The sequence below is a fragment of the Lutra lutra genome, chromosome 8 (assembly GCF_902655055.1).
Source record: "Lutra lutra chromosome 8, mLutLut1.2, whole genome shotgun sequence".
Lineage (NCBI taxonomy): Eukaryota > Metazoa > Chordata > Mammalia > Carnivora > Mustelidae > Lutra > Lutra lutra.
In genome coordinates, this window is record NC_062285.1 from 81,451,462 (window position 1) to 81,472,609 (window position 21,148).

The 21,148-nt window shown below is 35.7% G+C and overlaps 1 protein-coding gene across 2 annotated transcripts in view; it reads right to left on the minus strand.

Annotated features, from left to right (window-relative positions):
- PDE3A (phosphodiesterase 3A) overlaps window positions 1–21,148 on the minus strand; it is a 326,716-nt gene that overhangs the window by 129,776 nt on the left and 175,792 nt on the right. For both annotated transcript variants that reach the window (XM_047741639.1, XM_047741638.1), the window contains exon 2: window positions 2,771–2,821. In XM_047741639.1, coding sequence (XP_047597595.1) covers window positions 2,771–2,821 — 51 coding nt within the window. The remainder of the gene's footprint in view (window positions 1–2,770; window positions 2,822–21,148) is intronic.

Below are 21,148 nucleotides of genomic sequence, written 5' to 3' on the forward strand. Positions count from 1 at the left end.
GTATTGCCCCACCCAAACATAACTTGTGAGCTCTTGGAATGCAGTAACCTCGTCAACTCAGTTTCTCTTCAAACTTAGATCTACTAAAATGCTGTACCCATAGTAAGTACTTAAAAACTTATTGTCTTCAATTAAACTGAGATGGGGTTTGAGGATCAGTAATTATTAAGAAATCTGTATTCGGATGCAGTCTGTTTGAAGTTCCTCTGAAATGGCTAAAAGGCTTTAGACATTATCAAGGAAATAATAGCAAGATAAGGGATCAATGATCTAAAACATAAATACAGTGTGTTTTTGCCCCCAGTGGGCAATTAAAATTAGATTAGAAGTTATTCCTAACACTTATCTGAAATTTCCATGGTTTTTGTTATAGTTACTGTTTTTAGTTTTGGGGGTATGTTTTTACTTTTTACCTTGACAATTTTTATGAGTTGAGGAATCAACTCATTTTTCTGAGTTGAGGAATCAAAGTGAGACAAAGGCATAAGCATTGAATATACTTAGTTAGCTAGCTGAAAGGTCTCAGATAGACCTTGATGTTGATAATGGTAGTTCATGCAAGAATGTTCTAATGCATTTGCCTTTCAAAAACCATCTCAGGCTTTCAAATGTGATCAAACTTTATGAATATATTTTGTGCATGTGGAATTTTGAAGTTTTCTAGCTATGTGCAGTATCTGGAATTCAAAATTTTTCACTCTGGGTTTTTTTATGTTTAACTCAAGCAATATTGAGCTTTTATGACATTTTTTTTCTAATTTATAATGACAGAGTGACCAATCCAAATCCAAAAATACATATACTCAAGTAGGTCATATGGGTTACAATGGCAAGATTTCATTCTTTTTTATGGCTAAGTAATATTCCATTCTGTGTATTTATTTATGTAAGCATGTATGTGTATACATGTATCTACATATATATAATACCTATTATATGTGTATATAATGGCATGGATTGGGCTAGAGTTTATCATGCTAAGGGAAATAAGTCAGTTAGAGAAAGACAAATATATGATTTCATTTATATAAGAATTTAAGAAACAAAACAAACAAGCAAAGGAGGGTGGGGAAAGAAAGGGAGGCAAACCAAGAAACACACTCTTAACTCTAGAGAACAAACTGATGGTTACCAGAGGGGAGATGGCAGAGCCGGGGTCGGGGGGGTGTCGGCAAGTGGTTGGGAGGGATGGGTGAAATAGGTGATGGAGACTGAGGAGGGCACTCACTGTGATGAGCACCCACCAGCAGTCGTATGGAAGTGCTGAATCACTATACTCTACCCCTGAAACCAATATTACACTGTATGTTAATTAACTGGAATTCAAATAAAAACTTGAAAAAACCCCAAATAGGTCGTATGAGTAAATAATACTTATTTTAAACAAACCTATACAGCACTACCTTACTTTGTAGGGGCATGTTGTCATGAAGTTACTCGGCACATTTTGAATAGCAAAATGTTTTTGGTGGCAATAATCGGGAACTATTGAATTCCTTACTTGTGCTCATCTTTAATTTTTAATTGGTTTGGAATCACATGGCATTTACCATACATTCATCCTTTCATTCCCACTCTTGCAGCAAATTCTGATTTAAAATATTACCAGTGTGAATAGAGGGAGAGCTGACAGAGAAAACAGAGAAGGGAAATAAGAATGAAGGAAGACAAGACATAAATTCTTTCGGATAACTAACTTCATCGGACTGGTTTATATTATTTACTAATCAAGTTGATAACGGATGAAAATAAAACCACGGCTATTAAAATCTCAACTTAAAACAACTGACTGGGTTTTATTCTCCCAGTGACCTAAATTAAATAACTACCAGGCAAACTTAATGATGGCACAGGTCCATATCAGCTTTGTAAAAAACCTGAGAGAATCTCACATTTGAAAATGAATTCTCATACACAGTATTGCATATTCAACTTGCTTTCTTTTAGCCATATTTTTTTAGGAGCAAATAGAAAGTGTGAGCAGGAGAGGTAAAACTGTCCCAAACAATTTTTACTTGGCCATCTACAATCACGTAAACACACAGGCTGCTAAGAGATAAAGGATTTTTCATCTTTCTTCACAAAATACCGCAGGAGGAGAGGGAATTTTCTTCGTGTAAAACTCAGCCCTCATTCTGTCAGGCAAAGTAATTATGGAAGCAAAACAAATCCACATTGTCTAATTAGGTCATTAAAAAGCATAAATGCGTCATGGAAGTTTTCCCCCTTGCCTAAGACATAAAGTAAGACAATGAAAACAATCTGGTAATATAGAAAGGTTCAGAATTTGTTTCTTTTCAAAAATAATAGGTCCTTTCATCTTTCTATTTCCCTAAGATGAAGACAGTTAATTTGGAGACAGAATCTGTAATTAGTTCAGGGTTTACTTTGATTATATTTCAAAATATTTAACCAAAAACAGGAAGGTAGAAAAAGAAAGAAAATACATAGAAAAATTATCAAAGGAAGTGAATAAAAGCAAGAGAGTGGGTTGCTGATCAAAATGTATTGTGCAGAGACAAGATGAATATAAAATCTACATTCATATAAACACAACCAATCTGGGATACCAAAAAGCTCTCAGGAAGAATACACAGGCATCTGCCTTTGGGATCTGAAACCAGACTTTAATCACAGCTAGCTTAAATAAAAACAAATGGCATGATTATTTGCCTCTTCCTCTACTTGTTATTGCTTGAGTTTTACAAGACTCACAGCTCAGAACGTTAAGAAACAAAATGCAAAAATAAGGAAAGGAAAACGAACTTACCTGTGATCCTCTTGGCCCTCGCTTGTGGTCCCATTCTGAATGCCCCATGAGCTGTAATATAATATAACAATTACTGTAAATTCAATGATACTTATTTTATGTGGAGAATATTTTTACTTTTTCTAAAGAATAATTACATTTTTGAAATCTATGTTTTAATATGAATGTATTAAGTAGCTATCATGAATAAATTAACATGCTTAAAGTAATAATAATTTCTGGTTTGATAGCTAATATTTCAACTGGCAGTTGTTTTGAAGATGTTTTAATATCACTATGTGATAGAGAGAGTCTACTAATCTACAGCTTTATGGTTCTTTGTCAGGAAAATCCTAGAAAGATGTTAACCCAGGTAAAACTTTTCACATGCCGTTAAGCTTCTAGCTTATTAAGAAGATATGCTAGGGGCGCCTGGGCGGCTCCGTGGGTTAGAGCCTCTGCCTTCGGCTCAGGTCATGATCCCAGGGTCCTGGGATTGGGTCCTGCATTGGGCTCTCTGCTCAGCGGAGGCCTGCTTCCCTCTCTCTCTCTGCCTGCCTCTCTGCCTACTTGTGATCTATCAAACAAATAAATAAAATCTTTAAAAAAATATGCTAAACAAATCATTACTATAGCTTAATTTACTGTCATGAATGATAAAAATGAGAAAGCCAAAATATTTCAATCATTTTTAGTCCTGTTTTGATAATATCACAAAAATAGAGTTCTAAAGAGTGAAATGATTTAAAGCAAAATATGCCCCCAAGGTCACAAAATACAGATTTTCATTAAAAAAAGAACCTTATAAAACATTATCAAGCTAGTCCCATAGTTGTAATAGCCCTGAGCTACTTGCTCACAAAGCATGATATTTAATTATTGAAAATACCATGTAACTAGAACACTAAGAAAATACAAGATATTGACTGAGAGGAATAAAATTCCATTCATCTGTCCAGTATGCTTGCTACTCATGTGTACCAATGAAAGAACTCCCCATCACTAATAAGCTAGCACATGAACAGGACAGACTATTCAACATATGAATATACCTTATTGGCTTTTCTATACAACAGCAATGACCCCTTAGTAGAGACAATAAAAAACTAGTATGTGTTTGAACAGCATTACCAAGAAATGTTTTTAACCATATACAAAATGGTAAGACCTTATTGATGGCCATACAATGTTCCTGATTAATAAGACCGGATTCTATAGAATTATTAAGTGATCAGTTTTACCCACACAAATGTACAGGTTTAACCCAATCTCAATCAAAAGCCATTCAGATTGTTTAGGAAACTGAAAAACACAACTAAATACATTTTATCTGAGAGAATAAACTGATAAGAATCAGAAAATACTAGGAGAGTAATACCCTAGTGGGTTATTAAAACTATTAAAACATTCTAACATTTAACCCAAATTATAGGACAATGATTTAACACTCAAAATGTAAATGAATGATACGTAGTAGACAGTTGTGAAATGTCAAAATATGAAAAAAAAAAAAATCAATGAGTATCTAATGAATTAGTCCCCAAGTGGAGAAAAAAAAAAAAAGAGAGAGAGAGAGAGAGAGAAACAGATTCTTCGGAAAAAATGAGAGCTGAACCTTATACACAAATATAAATTGTAGATAAAAAGACAAATTTAAAAAGCTGAAATGGTGGGGCGCCTGGGTGGCTCAGTGGGTTAAAGCCTCTGCCTTCCGCTCAGGTCATGATCCCAGGGTCCTGGGATTGAGCCCCGTATCGGGCTCTCTGCTTGGCGGGGAGCCTGCTTCCTCCTCTCTCTCTGCTTGCCTCTCTGCCTACTTGTGATTTCTCTCTGTCAAATAAATAAATAAAATCTTTAAAAACAAAAAAAAAAGCTGAAATGGTAAGTATAAAATAAAATCCAGGCAAATATTTAGACTACCTTGAAATATAAAGAGATTTTCCAAACTAAACAAAACAAAACACACACAGAGGATTATGATCCAGCTACATAAAACTTCAAATGTCTGTGCAAACATCACACTGGCAAAATATCTCCGTTAAATGCCAGGTAAAAAATAATATCTTCAGTACATTAAGAGCTCTACAAATCTGAAAGTAATGTAACCCCAGCAAATAATTAGAGGAGTGGATAAAGACAGTTCACAAAATTACTATCAACAATCAATACTGAGTAACAATTTTATTTGAAGTGAAAAAGTTCAGTAGAAACAGTAACAAGAGATGACTATTACCCATTAAATTAGCACCCTGATCATGCTGAATACTGGTGAGAAGTCAGAGAGCTAAGTATGCATATATATTGCTAGCATGTAGTGTACAGATACACACATGTGTATATTTACAAAAATTTATAAATACACACACATATATTATATATATATCCATTTTAATACATATTGCATACTTTTTTTAAAAAAAGATTTTATTTATTTAACAGACAGATCACAAGTAGGAAGAGAGGCAGGCAGAGAGAGAGGGGGAAGCAGGCTTCCCGCAGAGCAGAGAGCCCAATGCGGGGCTCAATCCCAGGACCCTGGGATCATGACCTGAGCCGAAGGTAGAGGCTCTAACCCACTGAGCCACCCAGGCGCCCCCATATTGCATACTCTTAAAAATTCATACCCTTTCAACTAGAAAATAAAAATGTAAAACCTCAATAATTACAATGTATCAATCTCTGTGTTATCCAACAAAAAGGGAACTATCTGCTAAATTAGAGTATAAAAAGAATATAATATAGCATTTCAAATTTGGTTTTTAGGGCCTTTTTACAAAATTACATATGAAATCTTCATGGTATAATAAATGAAAAATATAACAAAGTAATTTTAAATTACTCATCTTTAATAAGATGCTCAGTTATTTTAAGCCTTGGAATTAGTGAAATGATTTAATTATAAATTGGCTAGCCCAGGTAATCATCATAAAAAACTGCTTAGATGGCTGGTATTTCTTTAATGCTTTTTTAAAATTTTCTGTATTTAATGGCATTATATCTACTAGTAAATATTCATTAATACTCATTAACAGTTGATTATAAAAAAGTTAAACACTAATCAACTAATGAAATAGTCTGATTTAGTAACAGATAAATTAAGACCATTTAATCAGTTTTTCACTATAACTATCGAAAACCTTCTTGACACATTTCAATCACCTGCCTTATTGAGACCTTGGGAATACCTTTTTGTCAATAACAGGAAGAAAAAAAATAACAGGAAGACAGGAAGCTTGTTTTGGCAACTTTAAGCAGATGATAGACTTGAGTACTATGTTGCTAGAGTAAAATAATTTAACATTTTTAAGTTTAAATTCAATTAATTAACATACAACATATTATTGGTTTCAAAGGTACAGAGTATTGATTCATCAGTCTAGAGTAAAATAATTTATAAGCAGAAGGGTTATCTTCTCCTTTCCCTCACTGTTTTATTTAAGTCTTGGGAAAAATAACACTTTAAAGAAGACTGTTATGCCTATTATTCTCTTGCTAATGAATTTCAACTAATAGGATAACTGAGTAAATTGTACTATCATGAGTATCACAGTAAAAAGAGGTCAATAAACCACAAACACAAGTTATAATCCACAATATATTGACTTGGAATATTTGATAATGACAGGTAGTAAATAAAAAAGATAACATTTCTCCAGGTCAGAACTAAAATAAGAAAAGCACAGATTTCACTGCCTTCTATCATTACCTATGTTTAAAAAAAAAGATGATTTTTTTTTTAGTCTGAGAGCAAAAATTTTCAAAATGTAGTCTCATTTGGGGCATCACTTAGTACAGAACAAGAAGATAAACTTGATCGTTATAAGCCAGAACTTACAAACCTCCACAAATTCACTAAATCCGACCTTTAATTTTGAAACATACCATAGTAAAATCTGCCACATGTATTATATATCAGAGAGAGTTATTTCCTAGCATTATACAACAGACTACTAAGAGAAATTAAGGGTAAAGGCAGGGGCACCTGGGTGGCTCAGGAGCTAAGCCTCTGCTTTCAGCTCAGGTCATGACCCCAGCTGGGACTGAGCCCCATGTAGGGCTCCCTGATCAGCAGGAAGCCTGCTTCTGCCTCTCCCATCCCCCACTCCCCCGTTATGTTCCCTCTCTAGCTGTGTTTCTCTGCCAAATATATAAATAAAAATTTTTAAAAAGGGTAAAAGCATTCTATTTTAGTCTATTATTACATATTTCTATTATATATTAATATCATTGTTCTATTTAAAATCTGAGTGGATCAGTAATGTGTTAATATGTCAAAATGTGTTTTTAAATACTATTACTAGTTTTCTCAAAGTATTGAAGAGTTCTAGAAATCTACATGCTAAGGAAAATACAATCTAAAAAGCAATAAACTCTGAAATGATAAACAAGATACTGTAATGTTCTCTATTCAAGGAAATTCAACAAGATTTTTTCCCCTTTGGACTTGAGGAAATCATACAAAGGTTTTGTTTTTAATTCAAATAATCTGAATCAAACATCAACATTAATGATTTTAGTGCTGAATGTCTGAAGTTTGTTATAATATTTTCTGTAATTTGTTTTTTACATGCAGAGAAAGAGGTGATGGGGCTGCTGTCCCGCGTGGCAGGGCCCTCCTGTCTCCTCAATTACAGCGTACCTGGCGCTGATGAGAGTGAGGTGGGGAGTGGGGAAGATAAGCACATGAATATTTGTCTCATTTGCACATAGAATTAATTTTACTGTCATAATAGCACAGTCCTTAGATCATAGACCAAGGACTGAAATAACCACAAGGTTTTCACTATCCTAAAATAAAAAACAAATCATCCATCGTGTGATAAACTGCCTGACTTAATCTTACAGATTATTTAAATTAAAATGAAGCATTTGGGGACGCCTGGGTGGCTCAGTTGGTTGAGCAGCTGCCTTCGGCTCAGGTCATGATCCCAGCGTCCTGGGATCGAGTCCCGCATCGGGCTCCTTGCTTGGCGGGGAGCCTGCTTCTCCCTCTGCCTCTGCCTGCCATTCTGTCCGCCTGTGCTCGCTCTCTCTCCCTCTCTCTCTGACAAATAAAAAAAAAATCTTTAAAAAAAAAATAAATAAATAAAATAAAATGAAGCATTTGGCCACAGGTTTCCTGTTAAGGAAGAAAGAGAGGGCTAAATGTTTTAGGAAGTACCGAGATACCTCAGTAGCCTCACTCTCTTGACTAATAATAGAAGAAATCAAAAAACTTGCTTAGCTATGATAAATAATGAAAAGGAGAGTTTGCGCAACGAAGTCAGTTTATTTCACAATTAAGTGCAAACTGCTGTTGATGAGATATCAGTGAGAAAGTCAAAACATCCTTTGACTCAAACAGGTAGGATTGGTCTTAAGTTGCAGATGACAAGGGTAGGTATTTTGACATTTTCATGGGCTTAGATAAAAGACAGAAATGGGTCATGGACCATGAGGAACAGAAGTAGAAACAGCACATTTTTTCTTTTTGCAATTGAATTCATCTGGGCTAAACTTTCAAGACAAATGAATAGTAGCATGATACCTAGATAATTCTGGGAAAAGAGACAGAAAGTCCATTAACATGATATAATATTCTTTCTGGAGAAGGAATGCTTATAATTTTATTATTAGTTATATAAAGTTTCTAGAAATGTAAGAGAGAGACAGATACTAAGACTAGAAAAATGAAAAAAAAAAGGATATTCAAATATATTCCAGTTGATAAAGAATACATGGCTGCTTAATTCAGGAAGAAAAAAGAATGTCTCTCACGTATAAAAACTACCTTCTGAGCTATTGAACTATGATTACTCCTCTGGGAAAAGGCATTTTAATAAGGTTTGGAAATATAGAGATTACCAAGGTTATGACCACATATGCTGAACAAAAATCTTTCCATTTGAGGAAGGCATGCTCTTAAAAAAAAAAAAAAAAAAAAAAAAAGACCATCTTTCTTCTTTTCCAGCTCCCATTCATCAAGATAGGCAAAGTGGAGACCCTTAAAAATTTATTTCTAGGAAACAAAGTATACTTCCTTTAAAAGAAACACAATCTGTTATTTAAAGCATTTTGAAAATCCTAACTTCCTTGACACTGAGTCATTTTCATCCTTATGGAATAAATTCTTTTCTTTCTCTCTCTCTCTCTTTAATAATGCATTTCTACATCACAGTCTTCAGCTAACAGTATGTTACACAGTACTTAGTTCCAAGGAAAACAAAACCACTGCCAAACACCGAATTTAAAAAGTTCACAGGAGAAAGCAAAGGAGAAGTCAGCATGGAAACAAAATGGTTCTATCTAAGCAGAGGTATTTTTTAATAATAGCATGAGAAATGCAGATAGTTCAAAGTATATTTCTGTAGGTAAGAGACTTTTCTTTCTCATTTCTATGTTTTTCCCTGAGCTATAATCTATTACTTTCTGTTAGTTAACATAAAAAAGAATGCCTTTTAAGGGATTCGCATGAAGAAAAATTTCATCATAGCTATAAACTGAAAAGAGATGAAAGCTGCGTGAGAACCAGGAGAAATGTAAAGACAAATTCTCTGCATGTCCTTAAAGAGGGGAGAGTTTTAGACTGGAGAAAAGGTAACAATGGAGAGCAATAGTAACATTGTCATCTTCGCCTTCCTCTCCAAGAAACCATTCTTCTGTTTCACTTGTTGAAAATTATTTGAAAACATAAAAACAATATACATACACTGTTGTATGCACTATTACATAAATGTACATTGTATATACTTACATGTACTATGTATGGTACAGATAAGGATGGCAACGTTACTACATAATCCCCTTTGCATTGCATCATTTAGTCATTACACAAATCCTGACCACATATTTATTGTATGCCTGTTATGGTCAAGAAACTATTCTAGGCATAACCTACCCATCCATGAACAAACCAAGATGCGTCTCTCTTCACCTGGCTCTTACAATCCTAATGAAAGGAGATGGAACATAAATGAATAAACATACCAGGTGATGAGAAAGCTTTGCAGAAGATGAGAGTAAAGGATGGAGAATCAGTGGCTAATGGCAGGTACAGGCTGGAATAGAGCTGCTTTCATGTAAGCAGCGATCAGGGAAGTCCTTCTAAAAAGTGACTTTTTTTTTAATGAGAGAACTGTAAAAATGAGAGATGTACACACAGATATCTGGGGGACAGTCTCCCCAGATGGAGGAAATAGAAGATACCAAGATCTTGAGACAGGAGAAGTGGTTAATTTGAAGAGGAGCACGGTGCTCATAAGCTAAATTTTTTTTAAAGGGCTGGATCTTTTTAACCATGGGTATATATCTGGTATTTACTCCTTTTCTCTGATATGGAATTATCTAAAAGTTAATCATTTGCTCCACTCTTTAAAAATTGCAAAGTACAGTCTGTAGAGCAATAAGGGCCCAGGGATTCTCCTTTCCCCAAACTCTTCCTCAATTTTATTCAAATCAACATGAATTTATGGAACAGATCCTACACTCCACAAAGGCACCCTGTGATTAGCCAAATCACATGGCATAAATTTGTCATCCCTCTACACGTTTTTCCAAGAGTCATAAGATACATAAAAAGCAGGGCTGCCTTTTAACTCCATTTACTATGAGAGGCACTGGAACATTCATTGATAAACAAATTAAAGCTTGTCTTTACCATTAGCATGTTCCCTTTGGATTCTTCCCTTGGCAAACTCTTTTTATAATCTCTTTACTACTTACTTAGGCTTTCTCTCCCCCAGATTCTAGGTGGGAAGATGGGCCTGGACTGCTGACTCCCCCATCTGCATTGATGGCAGTGCCCAGCCTGGGAAGTCTACACAGGCTCAACCCCTGTCTAGTCCTTTTAGGGGAACCGCTCTCAGTCCTTTATATTCCTTTCCTTCTCCTCCTGTTATCAGTGGACTAAGAAGTTCACCATGACAATGTGCTCTGCGGGAAAGGGACACCAAAATCTTGTACACTATATATACTTACGTATACTTGGCCTTAGTCCAAGGGTGTTAAGAGAATCCCCGAGTCTCCCACATACTATTCCCAGCCCTGTGGGGCTCTTCCCTAGGGTATGGGGCACAGAAAAGCCTAATGTAGGTGACACAAAGATTTACCCTCCTTTATAATTAAATGGACAAACTGGGAGGAGACTCGCTCAGCCTCCTTTGGGTAAACCAGATAGGACTGTTGGAAATAATACCAAAGATTTTAGGGGGAGGCAGGACATGTTTACATTACACAGAATACTGCAAAGAGCCACAAAATTATTCATCAGATACATCCAAGGGCATCATAAAGTATTTGGGGGGGCAGCTGTCACCATGGCTTGCCCTTTACTCTTAGTGGGGGGACAAGAGCACTGAGTCTTTTTTAGCTTCCTAGTCCCAGGCTTTCATGCCTCAAGGATCTTAAGGATCTTTCTCAGGATCTAAATATGTTTCTGGTTTTGTTTTGTTTTGTTTTCCCAGAGTAATTCAGCTTTCTCCTATTCTCCCCATCTTGAATCTTCAGACAAATTAGCAGGAAAAAAAAAAAAAATTCTTTAGGCCCCTTAGCATTGAGAGCCTGGAAACAGTAAAGCACTAAATGACTGAAATTAAGGGATTTTTTTTTTCACAGTCGGTAATAACTACCTAAATTCCATCCACTTGGCACAGAATAAATCCCCGATCCTTACTCTTAGTGTTCCAACCTAGTATAAACATCAGAAACACGAGGGAATGAGAAGACTTCAAATAGAAAGAAATCCAAATATTCCGGAGTTTGAAATCCCAGCCTCTCTCCTGCATATCCTTCATCTATTTCTGGTAATTATGATGATATTCCCACACTCTGATTAAGAGTGTTTCCATAATTCTATTTCTGTCTCCGTTCTCACAATGATAATCATTGCCCTAAATCTATGTGTGGCCACTGATGAATCAAACCTTCCATTATTTTTATGTATTAGATCCTGACAATCTTGATGACATCGATTTTGGCACTTTTACTGCTAATTTCCATTTTTGGTACTACTATTAATAATGCAGTCACATCAGTCTTATGCTTAAAAAGTACAACAGTTCATAACGAAATAGCAATAAAGTAAAATAAGCTTGTGAAATCCTGCAAAATAGAATTCTGAGATGGTCTCAATATATACTAGCATTGTTAAAGTTTGAGGAAGTCTTAAACAAAGGAACATAATTCAACTAAACATTTCCAGAAGTATTTGATCATAGAACACCTTTGTTTCCAAAGGGATTAAAATTTTCCCTTAAAACACATTCTGAGAAACTATTTTTTACAGCTTTCTAAGTGCTTTTCTTATACATGATTTTCATACAATTTACATACTCACATATAATCCCACATTTTTTTCCTACTATATTACTGTTAACAATAAGGAATTACTGAGTCCAAACCAAATATCACATCCTGAGCAATGAAGTTTACTGGTAAGGAAAAAGAAAAAGACGTGGGAGTTGATTTGTCTTCACGGAATTCACGGTGGTAATTAATGTGATAGATTTATTTCTCTAACATCCATTTTTCTACTCTGTCATCTCCACCTCATTTAAAAACTGTGGAACAAGAGGAAAACTGAATTTTTCAGACAACCCTATGAAAATACTATAAATTAATCATACTTTTATATTTTTTTCAAAATTTTATTTAAATTTTAGTTAACATATAGTATAATATTGGTTTCAGGAGTAGAATTTAGTGATTCATCACTTACACAGAACACCCAGTGCTTGATGGGTGATGGATATTAATCATATTTTTTAAAGTTGGCTATAGAATGACCTCAAAATGTATAGTAAATTATATGTCAGAGGTTAAGTTATACCAAATTCTACCACATCTCTTTAGTACATGTAACTCATTGCTGCATTCACACACTCATTTATTCATTCTACACCCTTCCAACAAATATTTAACAGGTAGCCACAATAAATCTAAAGCCCCGTGCTCTAAGTAAACACAACAAATGTTGATACTGCCAACCCAGAGGCATCACAGGATCTTGATAAAGAGCAGCACAGGGGTTAAGCACATAGGTTCTAGGGGGCTGCATGGCTGGTTCAAATCTCCCATCTGACATGAAAGTCTTACTAGACACATAATCTTGGAAAATTTAGTCGAAGTTTCTGTGCCTTAGTTTTCTATCGTTAGAATTCAGATAATAATAGCATTTAATTCATGTGGTTTAGGGGAGTATTAAATGACTCATTACATCAAGAAGGCTTAGTATAGTACCTGATGTGAAGGAAGTACCACTCATTAAATGCTATTATTTCTATCACCATTAAGAATTATATAATATTATGTAGGTGTTATTACACTCTGATTCCTTTTAAAAAGTGTAATTCAGGGGCGCCTGGGTGGCTCAGTGGGTTAAAGCCTCTGCCTTCGGCTCAGGTCATGATCCCAGGGTCCTGGGATCGAGCCCTGCATCGGGCTCTCCGCTCAGCAGGGAGTCTGCTTCTCCCTCTCTCTCTCTGCCTGCCTCTCTGCCTACTTGCGATCTCTGTCTGTCAAATAAATAAATAAAATCTTTTAAAAAAATAAAAATAAAAATAAAAAGTGTAATTCAGATGATCTATACGGCTGCTTTCTATTAAAGTAGAATGGAAGAAACCCATCCCTTGATCCATGCCAACACACAATTTATAAAATCCCATCAAATTCATGAGTAAAATGAAACTTTGTGTACTGTCACTCACAGTAATATAACACATGTACATGACCATGGAGTCTACTGCATTTACTGCATCCAATTCTGATTATTTTCTGTGTAACAGCTGGAAAACCCAAACTGTGACATTGCTACTTTACTAGGTCCCCTTGGTGGTACAAGCAGTAATGACAACTGGGACAGCTTACTCTTCTTGATGCATAAAGAGTGGCAAAAAGCTGAGAACCACAAATAGCAAACGCTTGAAAAGATCCGCTAGGCAAAAGCCATACTATGTTTTTTCAATTTGGAAAAGTCTCCCACCTTCAGGTGTACCATCTATTAGTTGGAAACACAACCAAATTTCCAATGCAAATGATAGTTAATGCCTGGGGGGAGTGGGGAATGATAAGCAAACAAAACAAACCCAAAAAATCCATGCAAGTATTTCTAAAATGACCACAGTAAAAAAGCTTTTACGTTCTTAGAAACAAAACAAATGCATTTTTCTTGTAAAATAGTAAACAAGCATTCCAGCTACAAGTGACTAACTCTATCAACTCTACTCTAAGTGAAATGCTAATCTCCGAGCAGCCTTGAATGTGACTATAAATCTATACTTTACAGTTTGTATTATTTCTGCCAATTTATGTAACCGAGTAAAAATCTTTGAAAATGGGGATCTCGTTTATTATTTCCAGCTCTTTACATGTTATTTTTAGACAAGATCATGTTACTATTTCTCAGTTTCCCCTATATATATTCAGTTTCCATTTATACAATGCCTCCTGAAAGGACTCATTCAAGAATATTTTCCCCCCCTCAAAAATTATTAAAACTCAGTCAAATCCACCAGGACAACTTCATGAAACTAATCTATAAAACTGATCTTAGAAGAAAAATTTGGAAATCCCAGGGAAAATAGTAAAATCCAGAAAAAGTCTTAGTTGTGGCAAAAGCTGCAACTCAAGATTCATTTGGATAGCTCTAAGATTTTTCCCCCTTTTTCTTTCCTTTTTTTCTTTTTTTTTACAGATCACAAGTAGGCAGAGAGGCAGGCGGAGAGAGACAGGAGGAGGCAGGCTCCCTGCTGAGCAGAGAGCCCGATGCAGGGCTCGATCCCAGGACCCTGGGATCTTGACCTGAGCCGAAGGCAGAGGCTTTAACCACTGAGCCACCAGGCGCCCTTCCCCCTTTTTCTTAATCAGATATTCTTATGTATTGTATGTGGTGTAAACAACCTATAATTTCTTTAATGTAAAAGCATTAAAATTAACAGTGTGCTGAAAAGTGGGAAAATTACTTTGATCCCCAAATAGCTTAACATTTGTGAACCTATAAAAATATAGATATATTACTATTTAGTTGTTAAGGCCTTACGTATCAACAAAACAAACTAAATCTGAGGAAAATTTTCCACTTAAACCATCTCTCTTAGAAATGGTCTTAAAAGTCAATAGCATGACTTTTCAAAATAAATCTCAACAATTCATGTTGCTTAAAAGACTGAGCTCATTTTAAGTCTCATAAAGGACATAAAATACTGAATTAGTTTTTTACAATTTCTTCTCAATGTGAAAGTTACATTTTTCCAAAAATGCTTTTTGTGAATTTTTAAAAGTCTTATTCAATGCTAAGCCATGTTTCTCATTAGCGCCAAAAAAACTTAAGCAAAATGACATAATTCCCAGCATTTTCCAGGCTACTTCCTCCTCATCAAACAGCTTCACTTTGGGGTTGGTGAGAAAAGGACAGATTCACTTAAGTGGCAGACAACAATATATGTCAACTCCATTACATGTCCCTTGGGGTTCTTCTTTTCCTCTGTGCTTGGTATTGCCAAAAGTACTTTAGTTCAACTTTCTACAATTAGTTAAGTTTGAACAGAACATGTCCATTACGTCCTCAAATTCTTAAGTGTTGTTGGAAATAATTTATTATAAGGCCAGAAGATACTCTCTTAGCTCAAGCTTAAGGCAGAATATATATCCACATCCCCAAATTTGACTGAGCCCTTCAATTCTTCTTTATGGCTCCAAGAGCCATTTGATATGTTGAAAGTCATTTCATCTGTTTGTTTATACTGCAAGCAAAGTTCCTTTCATTAAAAAAAGTTTTCTTGGAAATTTATTCCCTTTAGGGACATATTATATGGGTCACTAGGGATGAGGGAAAAGAAATTGGAATATAAGATGTTGTGGCAAAAAAAAGGGAAGGGGGGAAGAAGAAAAGTAGGAATATAGTACTATCTAAAATTCTTTGTTGTAATGAACTCTTTGAATTTCAAACTTTATGAACTTTCAATTACAAACTTAATAAATACTTTGTATTGTATGAGGTGGATAGTATTACAGATGCAAAAAGAATGGCCATGCTCTTCTCTCAGTTCTTACTTCAAGTACTAGGGTAGAGAAACTTACTTGCCTTTTTCTTTTCTTTCTTTCTAAGCGTTACTATATGCCAGAGCCTGTGTTAAAGGCAAAACATTAAAAAAAGGAAGAACTAAAAAAGTTAATTTGGAAGAAAGAAATACAAGGAAATAGATACACAGCTAACAATGGCTATTAAAAAAAAAAAAAAATCATTCTAGGGGCACCTGGGTGGCTCAATGGGTTAAGCCGCTGCCTTTGGCTCAGGTCGTGATCTCAGGGTCCTGGGATCGAGTCCTGCATCGGGCTCTCTGCTTGGCAGAGAGCCTGCTTCCCTCTCTCTCTCTGCCTGCCTCTCTGTCTACTTGTGATCTCTCTGTCAAATAAATAAATAAAATCTTTTAAAAAAAAATCATTCTAGGTTGTAGAAGACCAATTCTGATTGTTGTATCAATTTACCACTGACCTTGTCAATTTGAATCAGTAATACACAACAGATGAGATGCTGGTGCTTTAGATTCCTTATGTAAATTGAAAACTCCCTGGATATTTTTTGGGGGGAGAAGGGGACATCTTGAAGAAAGTATATAATAATTTTCTTTGCTTCCAACCATAACTGGGAGTACTAAAGATTTTACCAAGAAACATGTTTCAATATAAATTGTGATTTAGAAATATGGGGAGGGATGGAATTTGACAAAGTATTTGTACATCACTGCTACGTCAGAGCCAGCCTTCTTTAATAAAATTGCCACAGAAAATTCTTTAGTTTCTAATCCTTTGTTGAGAAATTCAAGGATTAGAATTGTGGGATTCAAAAATGATCAGGAAGTCATACTTGAAAATTGAAAATTATTGTCATTTATGGGAATATTAGGGTGATTTTCCTGTTAGCCTATATTTCTTCTTTTTGGGAATTGGTCATTAGGGAATGACTGCTCCCCTGATGTTTCTGGCTGCAGGGTATGCACAGATGTCCACAACAGTCTCCTTGGAAGGATAAAATCTGGAGTCAAATTTCTTGAAATGAAATCCCTATTTTTCCTAGTTTCATCAATCTGAGTAAATTATTTTATCATTTCTAGTTCTAGTTTCTTCGTTTGTAAAATGGAGATGATAGTATTACCAACTTCACATAATTTTTATGAAGATGGGATAGTCAGTATAAAATCATGCAACTGGCTTCTCACTTATTTTAGAATTAAATCTAAACTCACTGCTATAACCTCAAGGCTTGAATATTATTTTCCATGCCTAGAATGAATTTTCCCATTTCATCTATTCATCCCTTCTCCTCCATCCACCCATTCACCCAACATCAATAAATATATATATTGAGCACCTACTCTCGGCCAGGCTTGATACTGGGTACTGGGGTTAGGGAGTAAACACAGGAGGCCAGCCTTGCTTTCACCTCCCCCCCCCCCTTACTCTTCAGCATGACTATTTGCTTCCTGTACTTACTGCAGTATGAAATTATCTTGTCTATTCATTTCATTACTTGTTTATTGTCTGTCTCCTGTTGTAGAAAATGAGTTTGAGGATAGCAAAAACTTTTGGTCTCATTTTCTATGTGCCCTGGGTCTGGTACCACTTTAGGGACTTAATATTTGTTTAAAGAAGGACTGATTGATTTGCCCAGAATCTGGTCTTTCATCACTTGCCTTATGTGACCAAAGCCCTCTAGTTGCTCATATCGTATACACTGTATTCTTTTTCCTTCTTCACAGAACCCCAATTTTCATATGGATGGCAATGCACTCCACTTAAAAGCTACATTTCCTGACCTCCTCTCCTATACACATTGGACATCCATGGGACAGTCTTGGCCAATGAGATATAAGCAGAAGTCACTGTGTGAAACTTCCAAGAAAATTCTATGAAAGAAGAGACTTGGCTAGCTTGTCTCTTCTGCTCTTCTATCTTCCCATTCTTCCTCCTAGAGGGGGTATAGGATTCTGGAAATGAAGCAATCATCATCTGACACAAAATGACCATGAGGAAGAGATAACTGCTTCTGCCCCCAACAACCTGAAGCCATGAAAATGTCATTATTGAGTCCTATTTGAGCAAACACATACAAATGCAAACTTCCTCTCTCCTTCTTTCTCTTTCTCTCTCTCTCCCCCACCTCCAGTTATCATGGAGGAGCAGCAAAAATGAAAGGCAATCAATATATACCAAAAAAGGCCTTGGAAATGGAAAAGAAACAGATCCACACATATTAACTACCTTTGGATTTACTCCAAGGCAAAATCATAACATGCCAACTATAAGATGGGTACACAGGGAAATAATTGATGTCATCAGTTTGATTTTCATTATGGATATGACACATATATCAAATGCAACTTCATGAATTAAACAAACACAGTAGAAGTAACTTGTGGGTGTCTCAGTTCCCTTTGTTGCCATACACCTGGATCTCGAATAAAAAAGGACTATCACTACTTTAAAGAGAGAGAGAGAGAGAAATGCCCATAATGCTGAGAACCGTGTAAAATCCAGTTTGGAGACCAGATTAAAATAATGTTTTTAGAGTATGTTTTTTAGAACATGCTGTTAACAGTTGTTTCAAATTTTAAAGAATCATTAAAACAGATTAGAAATAGTGGGCTAGACACATGCTATTTTTAATACAGAACTTCACATGTCATTTAATATTACGACCTCTGAAAAATCAAATGAATTTCTCAATATTTTCAATTTCCCAAATATGTTTCACCTCAGAAACTGAACTCATTTCTCATGCAGCATCTTATGTACCATTAGAGCACAGTTTGTGAAACAATGAAATCAAGAATTTTGTTCTTCAAAAGTTTATAGTTTCAATTAAAAAAGCTAAAAATTTCAGAGAAGAACAAGTACTTGTATATGAGTCATGAAAATGAACATTAACTTTAAAATCCAGCTTTTAGAGTCATTTGTCTGATTTTTGTTTTTAAAAAATAAACATGCTTGGGGCACCTGGGTGGCTCAGTGGGTTAAAGCCTCTGCCTTCAGCTCAGGTCGTGATCCCAGGGTCCTGGAATCGAGCCCACATTGGGCTCTCTGCTCAGCGGGGAGCCTGCTTCTCCCTCTCTCTCTCTCTCTGTCTGCCTCTCTGCCTACTGTGATCTCTGTCTGTCAAATAAATGAATAAAAAATCTAAAAAAAAAAAAAAAAAGCCCCAAAAAACATGCTCAATACCTGCATCAAGAAGTGAAAAGACAATTCAAAGAATGGAAGAAAATACCTGCCAATCATAAATCTGATAGGGAATTTGTATCTAAAGTATTTGTATACAGAATACAGAACTACAAAAAGAAATTAACCCAACTAAAATGTGGGCAAAAATTCAACAGACATACTTCTTTGAAGTATCAAAGAAGTTACCCAAATGTCCAGCAAACACATTAGGAAGATGTTCAACATCCTTAGCTTCTGGGGAAACACAAATCAAAACAACAATGAGATACCGCATTACACCCACTAGAATAGCTATAATATTTAATATACCCACAGAGGATACAACAAGTATTGGGGAAGATGTGAAGAAATGAGAACCCTCAGACTCTGCCGGTGAAAATGTAAAACGGTACAGCCACTTTGAAAAACTATTGGCAGTTTCTCCAGATGTTAAACATGTAGTTATTGTATGATCCAGCACTTTAGCTCCTAGGTACATACCCAAGAGAAATGATAACCTAGATCCACGCAAAAATTTGAATATGAATGTCCATAAGAACATTATTCATAATAGCTGAAAAGTGGAAATAATGCAAATGTCCATTAATCAATGAACAAAATGTGGGATAGTCATATGATGTACTTTTTAAAAAGACTTTATAGAGCGAGAGAAAGCGCATGAGTAAGCAGGGGGAAGAACAGAGGGGAAGAGAGAGGAAGGGGAGGATGAATTGCAAGCAGACTCTGCCCTGAGCATGGAGCCCTACTCGGACTTGATTTCACAACCCTGAGATCATGACCTGGGCCTAAACCAAGAGTCAGATGCTTAACCAACTGAACCACCCAGGCGCTCCACGATGCAATTTTGTCTGTCAGTAAAAAGGAGAGAAGTTCTGATATATACTATGACGTGGATAAACCTTTAAGACATTATGCTAAATGAAAGAGATCAATCACCAAAGACCAAAAATAACTGATTCCTTTTATAAGGAAAGTCTAGAGTAAGCAAATCAAATTCATAGAGATGGAAAATAAATTAGTAGTTGGCTGGGGCTGAAGGTGGTAGCGAAAGAAATAGAAATGGGAAGTGACTACTGATGGATATGGGATTTCTTCCCCCCTGCACCCCAAAGATTTTATTTGTTAGAGAGAGAGAGAGAGAGCACTAGCAAGGGGAGTGGCAGGCAGAGAGAGAAGAGGCTGCCCACTGAGCAGGGAGCCCTATGCAGGACTTGATCCCAGGACCCTGGGATCATGATTGAGCTGAAGGCAGATGCTTAAGCAACTGAGCCACCCTAGCATCTGGGATATGGGATTTCTTTGGTGGGGGGATGATGAAAATGTTCATGGTTAGACAGTGGTGATGGTTGTACATCTCCCATGAATATATAAAAGCCAATGAATTACATACTTTAAGTGGGTACATTTTATGGTATGTGAATAATATCTTAATAAAAGTTTCTTAATAAGCATACATATTCCAAACTGAAGAAGCTCCTTAAAGAAGAATCTTAAGCTTTAATCATCTCCATCTAAACTTGACATTTGCTGCTAAAAATACTGTGGAACACAGTAGAGAAGTATAGTTAAGTTCCTGGTGTGTAAGATATTTTACCTGTATTGAACAGTAAATATAAGTAAATATGTCTTATTTCTGATAGAAAATGGTAAGTGTATGCATGGTATTATTATTCCTATTAACAGCTACTGTGGAAACATTTAGGAAACTTTCCACTTATACTAGTTCTACCTGCAGAGCTTGAAGCAGAGGGAGATTTTGTAAGTACTTACAGTGTTTTTATTTCTAAATTGGCTCCAGGAGTAATTCTCCACTGAAGAGATACAATATCTGACATTTTGGGACTTGTTATTTTAAACTGCGGTTCACACAGTAGCTTTCTTTTTCCTTTTCTCTGTGAGCAAAACCTCTCTCTAAATATTTGAGTGTCAATTATAACATTAATATGCATATTCAAAACACTTTAATAATCTTTTAATTCTTCTCCAAACAATTAATGTTTTGACCACTACCTTCCATATATATTAATATAAATAACCACAAAAGCCAATATCGTATGCCAAGAACTGTTGGATACTTTGTGTACAATGAAGTTGGATGGAATTCTGGCCATCTCGTTCTAATAGAGGAGAGAGAAACACAAGCATAAGCACACACTTGTTTTTTCCCACTTGTGGTTGAGTCCTTACTGTGTGCCAGGCACGCATTAT